We start from the raw sequence: 16914 nt of genomic DNA, 5'->3' as shown, positions 1-16914 counted from the left end.
AGTTTTATTCATTTTTCTCAAGATTACTTTGGCCATTCTGAGTGCACCATTTTTTTTTTAAGCTTCCAAGGTTATTTTTATGTGAAGATGGTATTGAAAACCAGTGTCTTACACTCTTAAATATTGTAGAAATTTTGTATTTTTTCCAGGCAGGTGTGAATAAAGAATCTCATTTTTTGCGTTGAAATTTTTTTCTTGAGTTTGAATGAATTTAAGCCCCATTGACACCATTTGTGGGCCACTTGTGGGCCATTTGTGTTTCATCTGCTTTAAAATGCTTCATTTAGTCTTTTGTCCATGTTGGAATACTTTTGTGTTGCTTATCTTTTTTGTTTTGTCTGATTTCTTGATATATTTGAAATATTAGTTTTCTATTGCTTGCATATTTCAAATATTTCTCAATATTCATGTCCCCCCCCCCCCCCTCTTTTTTCATGGTATCTTTTCTGGAACATTTCTTGCTAATTGTAATGTACTTTAATTCATCATTCTTTTAGTCTTTGTGCTTTTATGTCTGATGTAAGAAATTACTTTCTTATCTAAGGTCATGCAGGTATTCTTCTTATATTTTCCTCTAAATGTTTTAAGAGGATTGTCATTTACTTTAAATCTTTAATCTACCTGGAATTGATTTCTGTGTATACTGTAAAGAACAGAATTTCATATGTTTACATGTGAATAACTCTTGTGCCATCATTATTTATTAAATAATAGGGGAAGTCAATCACATTTTCTTTTTCCAAGGATCTATTGATGATTCTTCATTCCACCACATAAATTTTATAATCAACTTGTCAAACTACAGCAACAACACAAATTTTGTTAGGGTATTTTATTGGAATTACCTAAATTTTCTGGACAAATTTGTGTATATTAAGATCCATATAATACATGGTTCTTCCTATTCTGAATGTGGCATGTGTGTCTGTTTACTTATGCATTACTTTGAACATCCTTTTTTCACACTCTCCTAAATTATCTGTTGTTACTTCTTATTTTGGTTATTTTTAAAATTTAAAAAGTTAGACATTGTTTTACTGACTCATAGGTTTGTTTAGATTTACTCACATATTTCACTTTCATGAATACCTTCCTTCTCCAGTGAAAGAACTTCCTTCTAGGATTATTTTACTTCTTGCTAAAGCACATCTTTTTAAAGTACCTTTAGTGAGATTCTGGACATAGTAAAAACTCTATTTGCCTAAAATTGTATTTATTTCATCTTTGTTATTAAAAGATATATTCAATGAGTATATAATTCTAGCTTGCAGAAATTTCTTTCTTATCTCTATGAAGAAATTATTTCACCATATTTTGGCTTCAGTTTTGTTAAGCAAGCTGTAGTCTAAATTGACATTCCTTGGAGGTAACCTGCCTGTTCTATTCTTCTGTCTCTTTTGGTTTTTGATGTTCTATAGTTTTATTAAGATGTGTGTCAGTGTGGATTTTTTCACCCTTTTGTTTATCTTGATTGATTGGGCTTCTTGAATTTAAAATTTGTTCTGCTTCATCAATTCTGGAATTTTTTTTTAGCAATTTACATTTGGAATATTATCCTCCTCCCATGCTGTCTATTCCTGCCTACTGTTAACTCCAGTTCTTTATTTTGAACATTCTCACTCTGTTTTGGGTTTTATTGATTGTTTAGTTTTACATCTCTTTTGTATTTTGTCTTTATGTACTGTACTCTAGAGCATTTCTTTCAGGCTTATCTTTCAGTTTACTAATTATTTTGTGATTTGTACCTAAACATCTGTTTTTCCTATCCAGTGAGCTTTCTAATGTCACTTATTGTATTTCTTGTGTCTAGAAATTCTTTGTTTATTGAATATTCTTACATCTTTAAGGTCTACATCTTTATAGGTCTAATTCTATTGTTTTTGCTCACTCTTACTAATGTTTATTTACTTCTTTCTGTATCATCTGTATTTTTATTGTGAGCTAATGACTTCCCTGGTGGCGCTAGTGGTAAAGGACCCACCTGCCAATGCAGGAGACATGAGACCAGGTTTGATCCCTGTATGGGGAAGATCCCCTGGAGAAGGGAATGGCAATCCACTCTAGTATTCTTGCTGGACAGTCCCATGGACAGAGGAGCCTGGAGGGCTACAGTTCATGGGATTGCAAAGAATCCGACAAGAACTGAAATGACTTAGCTTGCAATGATTGCTGAACCTTTTTGGAAATGTTTTGAAACTGAAGTTTAAAGGTATTTTTCTTCCTGGAAATTTGCATGAATTACTGCCCATTATATGGGAACACTGCCAAAATGTAGTCACTTTAAATTCTCAACATGTTTCTTAATAACTAGGTATTTAAAATTCTGACCAAAAACCTGCATGGGCCTGGCTTGTGGTTAGAGGTTTACAGGGAGTCACTGGTTACCCTGTGACTGTAGGGTACACCTGTAGGGTGTCCACAGTCAAGGAGAAAACAGACAAGACCCCATACTCTTTTTCTCTGTGGGTGGGCTTTGTTTATTTTGTTCCTTTGTTTGTTTTGTCTTTCTTTAAGCCCTTCACTGGAGAGATTATATCTTGGGGTTTTAGATGTACATCAAAACCAACTTTGCCTAAACCTTGTGAAAGCTCTAGGCTCTGTGTACCATCCTATGTTTGAGGCCCATTAAAGTTAAAAACTCTAGAACACTGGAAACTGGTAGGTTTTCCTAGGGCAGAGTTGGCCTTCAGTGTTTGGTATATCTCTGGATTAATGCTTTCCTTTAGTTTTCTTTCTTTGAGCAGAGTTGGGGGGGATATTTTAAATTTCTTGACAGCTTAGGTTTTCATCTGAAGATACTTTTAAGAATTTTATGCATTCTATAAGTTGACAGTCCCTAGACAATTTGACTACCCAGTTGATTAGGGTAACTAACTAGCTAGAAACAGAAGCCTGTTCTAAAGTATCTCAATGGCTCTTTTGTTTGAAACTTGAGAGAAACATATTAGGTAGTGGTAATCTGCCACTGTTTTCAGATAAGTATGTTTAAAGTTCCCCAGATACCAAATATTGTTTCTGCTTAGTTAAAACAAAAACATGTTTTCAGCTTGGCATGGGTACTTGATGGTCAAAAAATGTCCAGCATATTGGTTGCTTCACATGGACTTTCTCTTTCTTTAACCTAAGGTATAACTTAGATATAACTAACTAAGATATAGTTGAGAAGCGAAAAGCAAAGGAGGAAAGGAAAGATATACACATTTGAATACATAGTTCCAAAGAATAGCAAGGAGAGATAAGAAAGCCTTCCTCAGAGATCAATGCAAAGAAATAGAGGAAAACAATAGAATGAGAACTACTGGAGATCTCTTCAAGAAAATTAGAGATGCCAAGGGAACATTTCATGCAAAGATGGGCTCAGTAAAGGACGGAAATGGTAGGGACCTAACAGAAGCAGAAGATATTAAGAAGAGGTGGCAGGAATACACAGAAAAACTGTAAAAAAAGATCTTCATGACCCAGATAATCATGATGGTGTGATCACTCACCTAGAGCCAGACATCCTGGAATGTGACGTCAGTGGGCTTTAGGAACCATCACTACCAACAAAGCTACTGGAGGTGCTGGAATTCCAGTTGAGCTATTTCAAATCCTGAAAGGTGATGTGGTGAAAGTTTTACACTCAATATGCCAGCAAATTTGGAAAACAGCAGTGGCCACAGGACTGGAAAAGTTCCGTTTTCATTGCAATCCCAAAAAAAGGCAATGCCAAAGAATGCTCAAACTACTGCACAATTGCATTCATCTCACACTCTAGTGAAGTAATGCTCAAAATTCTCCAAGCCAGGCTTCAGCAATATGTGTACTGTGAACTTCCAGATGTTCAAGCTAGTTTTAGAAAAGGCAGGGGAACTAGAGAGCAAATTGCCAACATCTGCTGGATCATCGAAAAAGCAAGAGAGTTCCAGAAAAACATCTATTTCTGCTTTATTGACTATGCCAAAGCCTTTCACTGTGTGGATCACAATAAACTGGAAAATTCTGAAGAAGATGGGAGTACCAGACCACCTGACCTGCCTCTTGAGAAACCTGTATGCAGGTCAAGAAGCAACAGTTAGAACTGGACATGGAACAACAGACTAGTTCCAAATAGGAAAAGTAGTATGTCAAGGCTGTATATCATCACCCTGCTTATTTAACTTGTATGCATAATACAACATGAGAAACGCTGGGCTGGAAGAAGCACAAGCTGGAATCAAGATTGCCAGGAGAAATATCAATAACCTCAGATATGCAGATGACACCACCCTTATGGCAGAAAGTGAAGAAGAACTAGAGAGCCTGTTGATGAAAGTGAAAGGGGAGAGTGAAAAAGTTGGCTTAAAGCTCAACATTCAGAAAACGAAGATCATGGCATCCGGTCCCATCACTTCATGGCAAATAGATTGGAAACAGTGGCTGATGTTATTTTGGGGGGCTCCAAAATCCCTGCAGATGGTGATTGCAGCCATGAAATTAAAAGACGCTTACTCCTTGGAAGGAAAGTTATGACCAACCTAGACAACATATTAAAAAGCAAAGACATTACTTTGTCACCAAAGATCTGTCTAGTCAAGGCTATGGTTTTTCTAGTATTCATGCATGGATGTGAGAGTTGGACTATAAAGAAAGCTGAGTGCCGAAGAATTGATGCTTTTGAACTGTGATGTTGGAGAAGACTCTTGAGAGTCCCTTGGACTACAAGGAGATCCAACCAGTCCACCCTAAAGTAGATCAGTCCTGGATGTTTGTTGGAAGTACTGATATTGAAGCTGAAACTCCAATACTTTGGCCACCTGATGCAAAGAGCTGACTCATTTGAAAGACCCTGATGCTGGGAAAGATTGAGGGCAGGAGGAGAAGGGGACGACAGAGGATGAGATGGTAGATGGCATCACTGACTCAATGGACATGAGTTTGTGTAAACTGTGGGAGTTGGTGATGAACAGGGAGGCCTGGCTTGCTGCAGTTCATGGGTCACAAAGAGTCGGACAGGAATGAGTGACTGAACTGATTGAACTGAACTAAGGTGTATCCATATGCTTCTACATTTGTTTTGGATGAAAGTGTCTATATCCAGTACTTATATGAAAAAAGGGAAGAAATACTTAACAATAGCCAGTCAGGTATGTTTCTATTACAACTCTTTTGAACTAATTAGAATGATTTACGGTATTACAATGATTTTGGAAAAAGAAGCCACCTCTTTTTTGTGTATAGATTGTCTTTCTAAACAGTGAAGTATTTCTGCCTTTGGATTTGCATAGGAGTTGTGGCATTCTGATGTGGCCCATTTCATTTAACAATATGGCCATTCTCTGGTACACTCAGTTTTCATAGTCTGCATTGACTTGCATTGTTCCATATGCCTAAACAAAAATTGTGGATGAAAACACTGAGTTCTTAATGCAAAATGATTGAATATTGTATTAGCATACACCTATATATTTGAAAGAAATTTCTAGATTCTCCTTTGGGATATTCCACTAAAGTACATTGCACTCATAATTTCAAGACCTGTAAGATGTTAGTAGCCTTCAAACTTCAACCCTATCCAACATAGGTGTCTTGGCTATTGGGGTAGGATAGGATTCAGCTTTTGAAACAATTATATATAATATTTTATAGCAATGCATCCTTGTATTTGTTTGTCATGGCTATGATAAGGTGATATCTAATGAAAGCAGAGTGTACCTAAACAACATGCTATACTCCTGTCACCTATTTTAAGTAATATAAATCTTCTGTTAGATATCTGAGAATATCAGTTTGTATCCTTATAATTAAAAGATATTTTGTGTTTAATTTGAAATATGTTAATTCAAAATACATGAGAGTTATATGTATATAACAGGATATTGTTTGTACTATACTTAGGCAGACTATATTACATTTAGACAAGGCCATACCCACCTCATAGGCTATTTAATATTCATAGTGAGTCATTCATTCTGTATATTCTCTATATTTTTTTAATTCTTAATATCACCTTTAAGGTTTAATATGATTTTCAAGTTTTGTTTTTGAGTATAGAGTGGAACATAAACAAAAGAGAAGATAATTAGCATCAAAGGATTGAGTACGTTTAGTAATTATCTTCAGATTAATTGTAAATCATGCGAATTATTTTAGAAAGCAATACATTTCTGTAAATAGGATCATGACATTAGTGGGAGTTGAAATTTTTATGTACAAAGTATTCACAATTTTTCTTTCTATAATTATAGAAGTTGTAAATATATCTATGATCTCTATTAATCTAATACAGAATGAGAACACTTTGATGAATTTAATTGAACTGAAATTAGAAAAGTTTAGATACACATGATTTCTATGGCCCAGATTTTTGGCTGCAGAATGTAAAATAAAGGTTGAATTCCAAAGAGATTTTGCAGAAAGAATCATCAGAACTTGTGAGAAAGTGAAATGGGAAAGTGTTAGTGACTCAGTTTTTTCCTACTCTTTGCGACCCCATGGACTGGAGCCTGCCAGGCTGCTTTGTCCAGGGAATTCTCCAGGCAAGAATACTGGAGTGGGTTTCCATTCTCTTCTCCAGGGTTTCTTCCCCACCCAGGGATCGAACCCGGGTCTCTTGCATTGCAGGCAGGTTCTTTACCATCTAAGCCACCAAGGAAGCCCTCAGAACTTGTAACTGAGTGACAAACGCCAGTTGGAAAGCTTAGAGGATGGAGAGGATGCCAGTCCTATTGGTAGAATGGGGCCTTTAGGAGGAGCTGATAAGGTAGGGATAAGGGATCAGAGTGAGGATGGACTCTTCTTTAGAAAGATTTGTTGAATTTGCGGTAATGATGGTGCACTGAAGTAGGACAGGCTTTCGGTTATAAATATGAAACTTAGGTATTGGCAGGAATGCTGAGGGCTGAGCTGTTCATTTGGTGCTATTAGTGCTGAGGTGATATTGAGAAGTATGCCTACTCTGGTCAAGTTGAAGATCAACTTGGTAGGAAACCTGTAAAAGGCTACCTCTTTGTAAGATATAATTGTCATACTCCAAGGTCATGAATTTTCTCACCATGTTTTCAGTTCTTGTCTTTAATCAACTAACATTTTTTGAAAGGAGTAGCTCCACAAGGAGGGTTGGAAAACCTCTCCCTGAATGGTTTACACCATTTAGTTAGCATTTTAACATATCTTAACATGCTTATAGTCTGTTTTAGGAGTTACAGAAATGTTAGGAATTCCAAACCAAAAGAGGGAATTGCAGCATGACCTCCTGACAAGAAATGTATTTTGTATCAAATGCAACACAAATTACTGTCAGTCATATGTTGATTATGGTTTCACTGTGTAGGCAGGAGTATACACAGCCTTGGACCTGTAATTTTCATGAGGGCAGAATCTTTAGTGTTTAACGTGGTGGCAATCACAGAGTCAGCAGCTACTAGTTGAATGGATGGATGAAATACAAAATACATGTAAGTGAAGAACAATGACACATGAATGTGATTTCAGAACATTAAAATACACACATACAATTTAAGACATGCCATGAGAAAGTGTTGCACAACCTATAGTAAATTATAGTAGTTTAGGGATTGAGCTTTTGACCAGACGAAATAGGAGGAAGTTTCTATTAAGATCACAGAGATTTATCCAAGACTTATCCATTTCTTCCCTGAATTTTTTACAAAATAAAATCTTTGACAACAGAAGTTAACATGATACTGATATATATATATATACATGTCTCCTATATATAAATAGAATTCTGTGTATATATGTGCACTGTAATGGTATAATTTTAAAAGAATAAATAATAAATTAAAAAAAAGAAATATTGGTCCCGATCCATTTATGTAGGGAACGATAGGACTTAATCACAGTGAACCTAACTTGACTTTCCTACTACTAAAATGACTTAATGAGATAGAAGACGAAAAAGAAAGGTTATGTTTTGGAAATCAGGAAAGGGCATTATGGTTCAGTACCTTCACTTAACTAACATTTAAGTGTGCAATTAACATTTAAAGGAAATAAAGTTTTGAAAGAATTGTAGAGTCATTGCAAAAATGTAAAACAGGAGTTAAAAGCCTGTGGTCTTTTAGGAGAAATCCCTTTAGATAACTGTGACAGTCATCAGAAAGTGAATTTGTGATGTGTAAAAAGAAGAAAAACCTGCTCGTTTGATGACATAGTAACTGCTTTCCCCTTTGTTGTTTTCTTTGTGAACTTCAGCTCATTGACATTTTCTAAGATGAAATTTTCATACTGACCTAGAATTGATCTTTTAAACACAAATCTTAGAATGTTTGAAAGAAGATGCTCAATAGTAAGTAGGAGCAGCGGGAAGGAAAAATAGAAGGGTTGAAACTTTACAATATATTTGCCTATTAATTCACAATTTGTCAGAATATAAGTTGTCTTTAAAAATTTATGATTTCTAGCCTCTGTTATTACAAATAGCTTTCCCCTTTCAGTATAGGGGGTGTCTGAACTAATCTTTGCAACTTATTTATAGATCTTAAGTAGCCATAGTATCAATATGGCAACTAAACAAAAGCCATTTACAATTGTTTAATTGGGCAATATGACATTTAAACACTAGCCCAATCCACATCTGTTCACCTGTGGTTTGCTTCCTCTTGCTCCTAGCTGCTGTTGTAAGACCTTAACTCTTTTCAAAAACTATCTCCATTAGATGTTTCTATGGCTCTCAAGGAATATCTTCCAGATCTTATGAGCTAATTTGTCAGCTTTCATGTAGCTGCTGTGGGTGATTTTCCTCATTTCCTATTTTGATCCATTTCCTTGGCACCACTGTGAGTGGGGAGAGGGAAGGAGCCTCCCGTGGGACATAGCTGCTATGTACTGAAGCCCTCTACATGCCAAGGGTGTGGAGTATCCTGTGGCAAGATACAGAAACATGTTTTTCTTCCCTTGTCTCCTTTTTTTTGTTGTTGTTTTAACATTCTTGATTTTTGGAATAACCAAGCACTCAGACATATGAGGGGGTAGGTAGGCCAGGCCTGGAGACACATCCAAGAAGCAACTATTGCACTCACGGTGATCCTTTCCAAAATGCAGGCTTTCCTACTGGGCTAGCCTGATCGCATAATACACACTTCCTTTCCTTTAGGTAGGACAGGGGCTTCCCCAGTGCCTCAGCTGTAAAGAATCCGCCTGCATTGCAGGAGATGGAGGTTCGATTTCTGGATCCGGAAGATCCCCTGGAGTAGGAAATGGCAACCCACTCCAGAATTCTTGCCTGGGAAATTCCATGGACAGAGGAGCCTGACGCGCTACAGTCCATAGAGTCATAAAGAGTTGAACACGACTGAAGTGACTTAGCATGGATCTTCCTGGAGGCCTAAAAATATGGACTTGCAACTGACTCCAAGGACTGCCCACATTATTCTTAAACTGTGCATTGAACATTTTTCTCTCTTGACATCCTTTTGAAGATAAGTGAAGGAGCATAGAGGCAAATGAGTACTGCTATGTCTCTCCTCTCTCTTCTAATCCGCCTTCCTTTTCTATTCAGGACTTGATGGGCATGAAAACACTGTTAATGTCTGATCTTATGCTCCATTTTTTAGTATTTATGGAAAAATACTGAGGTATCTTCAGGTATTGGCTATGATGGCCACTTGAAACATGGGTTTCTAGATGTAGTAGGTTCATTAAGCAAGAAGTCCTATAACATAGGCTGTATCTACCACACATTGAGAGGGTTTTATTCTAAACATTATTTGTAAATAGAATCTACTAAACACTGGCAGCTATATAACCTTGTAACTCAGTCAGAAGACCGTATCTAGAATCAGAATACATCTAAGCCCATTGAATGTGTTCATTATTTCATATAGCTGAACAGAGAAAGAAAAGAAATGTCACCTGCCAGGGAGCCTGCAGTATGACTTAACAGGTTATCTGCAGCTGGAAGAGAAGCAAAATAACAAGTTTCCCATTCAGAGTTAAAATCCTATTATAGGCTTGATTCATTCTATAATAGTTATTTTCACAGTTAAAACTTAAAATTGAGATGGAGAGTTGAAAATATGCAGAGTTGATATTTTTAATAATGGTAGCAACATTTTTAATCTTTCTAATTGAGTTTCCCTGTAGGGAAAATTATGAAAGTTACCAGTCTGATTCTTTGTTTTCCTTAATAACATACTTCACAAAAAATCCCATTAACAGAGAAAAAATTTTGAAAAACAATTTCTATATATATATCAGAAATATTCTAGAAAAGTAGAAACAACACCTTGGTATTTACTTACCTTTCTATTCTATTAAAAAAAATGATGTTAATGAGGCATAGTAGTAGGTGGGCTTAATTTCATTTGATGTTTATATTGCTATATCAATATTGATTTTTCTTTTAGGTCAAATGACATGATATTGTAAATCTTTGGACTAATCAGTACACAGCGGGTGCCATTGCAGGCATAGAGCTTAGTGGAAACGCAAAATTAGTGGGAGGAGAGTAAAGATAAATGGAGACCAAATCTACTTAAAAGTAGATTGAGATACAGTTGTTTTCCATGGGACATATAAGGTTATATATTGCTTACTCTTTTTTTTTTTTTAATTTAAATTTGGAAACATTTATAATATATAGTGTACTATTTAACCTGTTTTTAAATATACAGTTTAACTGGTGTTAAGTATATTTAAATTGTTGTTCAAATATCACCACTATTTCCAGAATTTTTTCATTATCCCACACAGAAATTCTATCCTTTTAAGCAGTAACTCCCCGTTCCCCTCTGCCCCCAGCCCCTTGTAACCTCTTTTCTATTGTGTCTAAGAATCTATTCTAGGTCAGTGGGTTCTTACACTATTTGCTTTTTTTGTCTATCTTATTTCACTAAGTGTAAAATTCTCAAGATTCATCAGTGTTTTACGTGGATCAAAACTTCCTTTTTCTAGTGAATAATATTTTGTTGTATGCATATACCACATTTATCAATATATCTGTTGATGAAAAAGTAGGTTGTTTCTGCCTCCTCGCTATTGAATAACAATGCTATGAACATTTGTGTACACATAACGGTTTGAGATGCTGTTTTCAGTTCTTTTTGCTACATACCCAAGATAGAATTGTGGGATCATACGGTTAATTCTGTTTTTAATTTCTAAGAAACCACCAAGCTGTTTTCCACAGTGCTGGTGCTGTTTTACATTCCAACCAGCAATGCATAAGGGTTCCTATTTTAATACATCCTTACCAACAGTTTTTATTTCCCACTTTTTGGACAATAGCCATTCTATTTTCTTTTTTTTATTTTTATTTTTTTTTTCCAGTGGGTTTTGTCATACATTGATATGAATCAGCCATGGATTTACATGTATTCCCAATCCCGATCCCCCCTCCCGCCTCCCTCTCCACCCGATTCCTCTGGGTCTTCCCAGTGCACCAGGCCCGAGCACTTGTCTCATGCATCCCACCTGGGCTGGTGATCTGTTTCACCATAGATAATATACATGCTGTTCTTTTGAAACATCCCACCCTCACATTCTCCCACAGAGTTCAAAAGTCTGTTCCGTATTTCTGTGTCTCTTTTTCTGTTTTGCATATAGGGTTATCGTTATCACCTTTCTAAATTCCATATATATGTGTTAGTATGCTGTAATGTTCTTTATCTTTCTGGCTTACTTCACTCTGTATAATGGGCTCCAGCTTCATCCATCTCATTAGGACTGGTTCAAATGAATTCTTTTTAATGGCTGAGTAATATTCCATGGTGTATATGTACCACAGCTTCCTTATCCATTCATCTGCTGATGGGCATCTAGGTTGCTTCCATGTCCTGGCTGACAATAGCCATTCTAGTGGGCATTGTAGAAATGGTATCTCATTATAGGTGCTTTAAAAAATGCTATTGTAAATGGAATTGTTTTCTTAATTTCCTTTCAGATTATAGTGCACAGAAATACAACTGATTTTTGCATGCTGATTAAGTATCCTGAAACTTTGCTGGATTCATTTATTAGCTCTTTCAGTTTTTTGTTGGATTATTTAGTGTTTTCTTCATATAAAATCATCATCTGTAAACAGAGACAATATTTTTAATTTTCTAATTTGAATGCCTTTTATTTCTCTTTCTTGTCTAATTGCTCTGGTTAGTACTATGATGGATAGATGTGTTGTAAGCATTCACCCTTGCCTTGTTCCTGTTCTTAACAGATATGATTTCAGTCTTTTACTATTGAGTATATTAACTGTGACAACATCTTTTTTTTTTTTTTGACAACATCTTTTTATATGGTCTTTATCATGTTGTGAAAGTTTGCTTTTATTCCTAGTTTAAAGAGCATTTTTTTCTCACAAATATGTGTTGGATTTTATCAAATGCTTTTAATGTATTAGAAATGATCATATGAGATGTTTTCCCTTTATTCTATTAATGCGGCATATTACATTGGTTGATCTTTCGTTTGTTTTTGGACAAAGAGAAATAAACACTCTACTATTTAAACATTCTACAAAATAGGATGTTTACTCACTGGATGATATATGTGATTTTAGCTTAGCCAGATTCCTTCCTACACTTTTTTCCTGTATTTTTTAGGTTGAATGAGTTCAATATGGGGGAAAAAAGTGGCAAAAGATTAAAAGTGCAAATAGCTTTGCACAATTTTCCCACCCAAAATATAATTAAGTCACAAAAATTAAAGTTTCGGCTTGCTTGTTTTTTTGTAATATATATATTTTTCATTAAAGTTTAGTTGACTTACAATGTTTCAGATGCACAGCAAATTGATTTAGTTATCCAAGTACACATATATTATTTTTGAAATTATTTTCTATCATAGGTTATTGCAAAATATTGACTATAGTTCCCTATGCTATACAGTAAACCTTTGTTGCTTGTTGTATATCTATTTTTTAATTAGAAATCTAGCATTCTATTCATACTAAGTCAAAGTGGAGTCAAAATGTCATAATTTTTTTAGTTAGGCAAAAAATCATAAGTTTTCTAAAATATATATATATTATACATATTTTGTATATGTGTACAAAAGCTTTTTTACTTACACTTGATAAAGGCTTGAAAAAGAACATCAAAAAAAGTGAGAGATGTACAAATTGGAGAACAAAAACTAAATGAAATGGGAGCACTGAATATAAAATAGAAAAAGTGAAACAAACTAGATAAAAGTAAAAGATCATCATATATTTATATGTTAAATCACCCCTGCATTCCAAGTATTATTTTAGATCTGTCTATTTCTTTCTTCAACTCTGTCAATTTTTACTTCATGTATTTTGGATAGGAATATGTTCGTAATAATTATATCTTCTTGACGGGTTGAAACTTTTAATAATATATAATATCCTTGTCTCTTGTGACCTTTTTGTGATTTAAAGTGACAATTTTAATTTGACAATAATATAGATACCTCACTTTTTTTTTTTTTTGGCTACTATATACATGCCATATTTTTTCCCACGGTTTTACTTTCAATCACTTTGCATCTTTTTATTGAAAGCATGTAGACTGCATATAGCAGTATGTTTATTTATTTGCTTGTTTTATTGAGGTATAATTGACACATAATTTTGTTTACTGCCCTTTAGTTTCTGCTTGTAGGGCCTCCTTTAGTATTTGGGGACAGAACAGGCTTGCTAGTGATAAATTATCTCTTTTCTTGTTGCTGTTGTTATTGTTAATTTGGCAATGTCTTAGTTTTTCATTCTTTTTTTGGTTTTTTTTTTGCGTTTCAATAAAAGTTTATTTACAAAAGAGGGTTAGGTTAGTTTTTCATTCTTAGAGGATGGTTTTTGTGGGTATAAAATTCTTGTTGATAGTCTTTTATTTCAGCACTTATTTTATCCTGCTACCTTTTGACTCCATTGGGAGAAATCATATAATAATCCTATTGAGAATTCCTTAAATGTGACAATTCACTTCTCTGTTACTGCCCTAAAAATTATCATTTTCTACATTTGACACTTTGATTAGAAAGTGTCTCATAGTTCCTTGATGTCCTGCTTGGAGTTAATGAGCTTCTTAGGTGTGTGTATTTACATATTTCATCAGATTTGGAAAGTTTTCAATCATCATTTATTCAAATATTTTTTCTTCCCTTTCTCTTTTGGTAATCCTGTGATATACATGTTGGTATGCTTGGTGTCCCATAGATCCCTCATGCTTTGTTTATTTTTGTTCATTCTTTTATCTTTCTGTTCCTTCGACCTAATAATATGTTTCCTTACCTTCACGTTCATTGATCCTTTCCTCTGCCTGCCCATATCTGCTGCTGCTGCTGCTAAGTCACTTCAGTCATGTCTGACTCTGTGACCCCATAGACGGCAGCCCACCAGGCTCCATCGTCCATGGGATTTTCCAGGCAAGAATACTGGAGTGGGGTGCCATTGCCTTCTCCGGTGCCCATATGTACTCCTATAGAGTAAATTTTGAATTTCAGTTATCAGTACTTTTCACTGTCAGAATTTCTGTTGGATTCCTTTTTGTAATTTCTATGTCTTTATTATTCTTATTCTATTCATAATATTATTTTCCTTTCGTTGTTTGTCCATAGTTTCCTTTAGCTCATTGAGCATGTTTAAAACAGTTTATCTAATATATTTGATTTATAACTTTAAATTCTGAACTTCTTCCAGAATTCTTTCTGTCAAAATTCTTTTTTCCCTGCAAGGGCATGCTTTATTGTTTCTTCTCATGCTTTGTAATACTTTTGTTGAGAAGTGGAGATTTGAATATATTATAACTTTGGGACTCTAATTATGCCACTCCTTAAAGACAGCTGATTTTTGTTTCCTGAGGACGGTATCCCTTGTGTGTGATCACTCTAGTTTGGGTTTCATTATCTCTTCAGTCAGCCAGTGATCTGACAATGCAGGCTACGTTGCTTCAGTCATGTCTGACTCTTTGTGACCCCATGGACTGTCGCCCGTTAGGCTTCGCTGTCCATGAGGATTCTTCAGGCAAGAATACTGGAGTGGGTTGCCATGCCCTCCTCCTAGGGGATCTTCCTAACCCAGGGATCAAACCTGTGTCTCTTATGTCTCCTGCATTGGCAGGCGGGTTCTTTATTTACCATGAGTGTCACCTAGATTTGACAAAGATTTCCTTAGTTGTCTGGTTCCAAAAGGCAGTAGAGATGTTTCTGCCTGTTTAGATCTTCTAATAGATGCCATTAGGGAAACCTGCTGCAACCAGAGAGTTTTAAAACCAAGGCAAGTACCTACCAAACCAACCAGAATGCACATTTCTGAATTCTGGAGAACAGGATCCCCATTGCTCACCCTGGCATCAGCCATTCCCTTTTGCATCTCAGGCATTATCCTCACAGTGACAGGAATGGCAGTCCACACCAGTATTCTTGCCTGGGGAATCCCGTGGACAGAGGAGCCTGATACGCTACAGTCCACGTGGTTGCAAATAGTCAGGCACAACTGAGCGACTAACACACATACACATTGTATGTGTGTGTATATGTGTGCATTTGTGTGTGTTTGTGTGTGTATATATATTGAAGTTCTGAAAGATAGTTTTTAAGTGAACTATCTGAAAGATGTCGGAAAGATGGTTTTAACAGTTTTATCTGAAAGATAGTTTTAAATTGGGTCCACACTTGTCCCTCAGACTCAGTGTTGGACAATGATGTGGCCAACTTTGAGGTGGTAAAGTTGAAATAGCTGGGAAAATGATGTGTGGACTGTAGGGGCCAAAGCTAGGCTTCTTTCTTGGAAAATTGTTTTAGAAATTGGAAATCACATAGAAGAACAGGATAGAAAAAAAATACAGATATTATAAATAATGGGAGATTATTTTTATAGGCTTGATGTGGTTTGTAAGACTGAAAATGATTCCAAATTTTGCCAATATTGAAGAGTATAGTTGATGATTATTATTACTGCACATAAGTAAATTCTACATAGTATTTTCCTGTTTTTTTAGAGATTGACTAATTATCATGACAGGAAATAAATCTTAAAATTATGGTATGTGTTTAAGACCTAGAAAGTCAGTCAATTTTGTAATGTTATTTATTGTCATATGATTTTTTAATTTAACATTTATATACTATAGTGCAGAGAAACCAAACACTTCTATATATTTATTCACATTAAATTATAGCTGTTTTTTGGTTAAGTTTTTGGGGAGAAGGGGAAGATACATTGGTACTGTGACAGAAACACAATCAGAAATTTATCCACTATACTAGTTAATCACTTTTATAGTTGTTAATGTATCTTTTATAATCCTAATAATGAAATACTAAACTGTTATGCTTTTATTTCCTTTTAGAACCTTGTAAAACATCTTCCTGAGCAGAAGGTACTCAATGAACTAGCAGAGCTGAAGAATGAATATGATGACCTCTGTGAACCTGAACAGTTTGGAGTTGTGGTAAGTATCTAGCCTAAGGGCCCACAGGCTCAGCTTGGAGGTAACCCTTAACAGAAACGGGTCGGACGAGGGGGAGACATTTCAATTGCTTATATATATATTTTTTCTACCGTATAACTGTATGACTTATGTAACATTGGCTGTCAGGAAAAAAAAAAAAAACCTTATTACTTATAATATTATTGAAAAATAAAGAAGTTAAGATCTACATTATGAAATACCTCACAACATCTCAGGGATCTTCCTCTATATCAATGCTGATATTAGTATTAATATATAAAAATAACACATTATTGTATTGACTATTTTTCCTTCTATTTAGATCTTGCTATTAGAATTTGGCTTTTTAATAAAGTTATGCTTCTTAAGGGTAGAAAGATGGAAACTGTTATAGATAACTAGAAGTATTCTAGAGTCTCTTTCGAATGGTATATATTGTATCAGGAAAAAGACAAAAATTTTCAGATTTCCCGTAGAGTTTCATTAATTGATTAAAACCATTAAATACACAGTTTCAGCTGGAAATAAAATTTCATAAATACATTTCGTGCTTTAATGTGGTTAAATAATTACTGAAATGAATTAT

General features: G+C 35.1%; 1 protein-coding gene across 2 annotated transcripts in view; it reads left to right on the top strand.

The window, feature by feature from the left end:
• DIAPH2 (diaphanous related formin 2) overlaps nt 1-16914 on the top strand; it is a 932191-nt gene that overhangs the window by 440073 nt on the left and 475204 nt on the right. For both annotated transcript variants that reach the window (XM_043457771.1, XM_043457769.1), the window contains one exon: nt 16227-16328. In XM_043457771.1, coding sequence (XP_043313706.1) covers nt 16227-16328 — 102 coding nt within the window. The remainder of the gene's footprint in view (nt 1-16226; nt 16329-16914) is intronic.

The sequence above is a fragment of the Cervus canadensis genome, chromosome X (assembly GCF_019320065.1).
Source record: "Cervus canadensis isolate Bull #8, Minnesota chromosome X, ASM1932006v1, whole genome shotgun sequence".
Classification (NCBI taxonomy): Eukaryota; Metazoa; Chordata; class Mammalia; order Artiodactyla; family Cervidae; genus Cervus; species Cervus canadensis.
The sequence above is the reverse complement of the archived record's forward strand: the minus strand, read 5'-3'. Positions and strand labels throughout refer to the sequence as shown.